Source organism: Saccostrea cucullata, unplaced genomic scaffold, assembly GCF_032062105.1.
Source record: "Saccostrea cucullata isolate Sc308-1 unplaced genomic scaffold, CSIRO_AGI_Scuc_v1 ctg4461, whole genome shotgun sequence".
NCBI lineage: Eukaryota > Metazoa > Mollusca > Bivalvia > Ostreida > Ostreidae > Saccostrea > Saccostrea cuccullata.
This window is the reverse complement of record NW_026919283.1, coordinates 130,970-135,453: the sequence shown is the minus strand read 5'-3', so window position 1 is coordinate 135,453 and position 4,484 is coordinate 130,970. Positions and strand designations below refer to the sequence as shown.

At 32.0% G+C, this 4,484-nt stretch overlaps 1 protein-coding gene across 1 annotated transcript; it reads left to right on the top strand.

Moving 5' to 3' along the window:
• The first annotated feature begins 2,829 nt into the window (after window positions 1–2,829).
• On the top strand, window positions 2,830–4,184 carry LOC134228968 (uncharacterized). The gene is made up of 3 exons (XM_062710672.1): window positions 2,830–2,880; window positions 3,198–3,360; window positions 3,853–4,184. The coding sequence occupies exons 1-3, from the start codon at window positions 2,833–2,835 to the stop codon at window positions 4,116–4,118; spliced, it is 477 nt and encodes a 158-aa protein (XP_062566656.1). The 5' UTR covers window positions 2,830–2,832; the 3' UTR covers window positions 4,119–4,184.
• Window positions 4,185–4,484: the final 300 nt, after the last annotated feature.

Here is a 4,484-nt window from a genome sequence, read left to right as displayed (position 1 = left end):
TCAACAGGTCTACAGGTCAACAGGTCTACAGGTCAACAGGTCGACAGGTCTACGGGTCTACAGGTGTACAGGTCGACAGGTCTAAAAAAACAAGGGATTCAATGTTTCCTAGATATTATAGTATACAAAATTCAGATTGATGATTATAATTTTTGGACAATTTACAAATTTTTTGAGAAGTCATTGTGTAAATGAGGTAGGAAATGAAAATGTAAACAATTTATATGAGATGAATATATTGTTCAGTATTAGAAATTGGAAACGGTATGACCGATGTCATCGATAAGTTTTTGATAAACATCGCCATTTGAAAATCCGTATCGATATCTATATGAAAATTCATGCAGAAAATCCTGGATCTTGTCGTGGAGAATGCCTTTCATTTTCTTGATTTTGTTTTTCGTAATACCCCAAACGCCTTCAATTTCGTTGGTACATGTTCCATCGCTGGCTAAGAATTCTTTAGAATGATTGACTGTTTTGTGCACAAATCCCTCTGCAACCAAAGTGTTATATGCTGACCAGCAATCTGAATGAATTGTAGAACCTTCGGAAACAGATTCTTTAATTATAGGTAAAAGAGTGTCTTTATTTCTCTTTTCCACTACCCGAAAAATGACTTTTCTGGTTCCCTTTTCAACCATACCAAAAACCCACGTATTCTGTCTTCCTGTTCCTCTGTTATATTTTCTTTTTTTTCCAAATAAGCTTTCGTCAATTTCTATAATTCCCATACTATCTCCAAGTGTAATTGGATCATTCTTTAAAAATTGCAATGTCATCGATCGTAATTTGCGAAACCACTCTATAACTGTGCCATGATTAACATCAACCAGTTTTTCAATTTCATAAATTTGAAAATCCATTCCAAAGTAATATAATATTTCCGTGAGTTTTTCCAGCGATAATTTGGAATTCTGTGAAAAATTGAAAATAGTTTATAAAATTTAGAATAACAGTGTAATAAATTGATAATGTTTTAATAAAATAATTATTTGTTTTGAATCTTTATGGGTCAATTTTTTTTTCATATATTATTGAAGATGTTTCCTACCTCAAAGATTGAATTTTTCCTAATGGAACAAGATGAAATACAGCATGGGCATTTCCATTGAGCCTGATCTGATAAATCTTTTCGCTTGACTAAATTCATTTCCGATCCACATAATACACAGTCCATATGTTTTTGTAAGATGCTTATTTCCATTAAATATGATATTAAATTTTCCTTATTGGAAATAATTTTGTAAAATTCAAAAGCTTTCGGAGCCCGTTTCGAATTTTCGGAATTGGTATCCATTTTTTAAAAAAAAAATAGAACCAGTATAAGAATCTTTAGAGTATCGAAAACTTTGCTGAATAAAATTTTAAGTATCCATAGCGTTACTATGTATTTATTACAAAAAATATTATGTATCCATAACGTTACTTATATTATGACGTCACAATAGAAACGTTTCATTTCAAAGACACTTTGGATAAGCGATGGCAGCGATGAAGAAAGTTAGAACGGAGGATGTATTTGAAATTTACAAGAACTCATATAGCGTTAAAATTCCATGGAAAAATGTATTTTCAGAAGAAATTGAAAACTGGTTGACAGTGTTCGAAAAGGCGACGAATTGTTCTAAAACTTTAATTACGGCAAGCTTATTATCCTTAGTTGCGGCACTGACCGGACCAGAAAGTAAAGTTACTGTGGGAAGCAGTGAATATACCACAGTTCTTAACCAGTTTATAATCTCTGTGTGCGCGCCCGGTGGAGGAAAAAGCAACACATTTTACAGAGTTGTAGATCCAGTAATTGAGAAAATCAGAAAGAAGCACGGGGTGAATCTGCAACTGGAAACATATACAACCGCTGGTTTACAGAAGCATCAGATAGACAACAACGGATACGGTCTAATTACCAGTGATGAGGAACACCGTTTCTTAACATCCATAAATGTAAAGCAATCGAAAGGAGAGGGCGAACGTTCACTGTTATGCAAAATGTGGGGCGGGAAAGGAGACACGGCAACCCTAGTATCCGGAAACAGAGGTTTCTTGAAAACGTCAATGTCAATTTGCTTGTTTATTCAACCCCATCCCCTGCTTTCCGAATTATTCCATCTTGGAGGAGATGATGGTTTGCTTGACCGATTTCTGTTCTTTGTTTCAAAACCTATATTTAACACATCGGCAGTAACAAAAGAAAACATGCAGATACTAAAAGATTCAAATGTGCAGGACTTTGCCGAAATATTGACAAAAGTTTACGAAGAACATACTAAAGGGCAATTGTACACTCTCTCAGAAGTTGCAGAGCAAGAATTTGACGCAATGACTGACTCGTATGCAGAGTTCATAAGTAGAAAATATGGCTCAGATGAAGGTATGAAATGTTTTGATTTTTTTCTCAAATTACAATGTGTATAATTATTTTAATTTATAATTTGTTTATTTTTACTCAAAATAATTATAACGATATTATTAGTGAATGAATAATGTATTTACAAATAGATTTAAATAATGTTTTTAAAAATATTAATTAAGATTGTAGTTCTAAAAAAAATCTAGAAAAAATAATTAAATAATGCATGTAGTTATAAATGAAATTAATACAATTTATAAAATGTATTATTTTTAGAAGATGATAAGGAAAACAATGAACCTTCAATGTCTCAGAACGATCCATCTGAGGAGTCGTCCACAATTACTAGTAAGGATACAACACATATTTTGAGATTGGCAGTTGCTCTACACATCCTGCAACATAACCTGACTGGAGCTATGGAGAATAGATTAACTCCAACACCTACAGAAATTACTGAGGAAACATTGAAGCAGGCCATGGTTTTATATAATGCGGTTTCTCAACAGAAGGCTATTTTTGTACAGGTTTGTTATATTATTGTGGTCAATTTAAAAAGATAATATGGATGAGGACATGTGCACGTAGAATATGAAAGGGTCAAATATTTGTATTTTTTATCAAAATGATTAAGTTAATATATAAACCCCCCCCCCCCAACACTACTTATATTTGTGGCGCATCACGGTTTAATTAATTTCTGTCTCACACAGATGATACATATATATGTGTTGTCATCAATTAAGATATGTTTATTAGATAAATAGCATAGTTTACATATAATGTATATTTACTGAGCATAGGAAAACGTATTTAGATTTAAGTATTTATCTTGTTATTTCAGTCAGTACAAGCATTTGAGAAAGAAGTCTCCAATTTAAGAATAAAATCGGTGATGTCCTTTAGGGAAAGAGTCTTTAAGGCAGTATGCAAGGCAAAGAGCCCCTGTGTGTCAATAAGATATTTGCAGCAGCATCTTAAGGGATCTTTATCCCAGAATATCAGAAGTAAGTTATGCAATAAATATCATTGAATTAAACTGTAAAACATTAAATGATATGATGTAAAATTTTAATACAAATTTGAATTTTCATTCACACTTTTTATAAGATGTACTTGTATACTCATTAGTGTTAATGTCATTCCATTGTGCATTCTAACATGTTTTAACTTAAACCGAAGCAAGTGACATAAGTTGTTAACAAAATATAGTAATGCCAATTAATATAATATTCAGTGTTCAATATTTCTTGAAAAATTAGTTTTAATTTTGAAGGAATTTCGTATTTATATCTATAGAAAAAATTATAAACACTGTATTCTCAATGTAGGGGAATAGTTATATACGTAACATAATTAAATACTATTGAAAGTTTTCCCATATTTTCATTGATTTAGAATATATATGATTGCTATTTTTTATCAAATCAATGATACAACCATGTATGTATATGGTAATATATATGTTTTATAATTAAAATTACAATACATATTTTTAGTTGAACTAGAGCATTTGGAAAGGTTGGGATTTGGGAAATTGAAAGCATTAAAGACAAGGCAAGGGAAAAAAGATTTTTTCATGAAGATCCATCCAAACTGCATAGACGAAGAAATTGGGGAACATCAGAAGATGCTGACCACCGCAGCCATTAGTATTGAAAATTATAGGACCAACTTCAATGACGACTCAACAATCGGAGCAGATGTTAAGGCGTTTCTTATGCAGAACCATCCACAATCGGAGATGATTGAATTTCTATGGTGATTGGGAAGATTGTGAAATATTTTTTGTTATGCAGAAACATACACAATCAGAGATGAATGAGTTTATATGTTGACTGGGAATATTGTGAAATTTTTTTTTTATAATTATAAAATATCATTATTAGTGGGTGCTATATTAAGCTGTAGTCTGTACACATGTCGACCTGTAGACCTGTTGAACTGTAGAACTGTAGACTTGTTGACCTGTAGACCTGTTGACCTGTAGACTTGTTGACCTGTAGACCTATAGACCTGTTGACCTGTCGACCTGTAGACTTGTTGACCTGTAGACCTGTTGACTTGTAGACCTGTTTACCTGTAGACTTCAATTAGATATTACAGTGCAAAATAATATATATTTATGTAA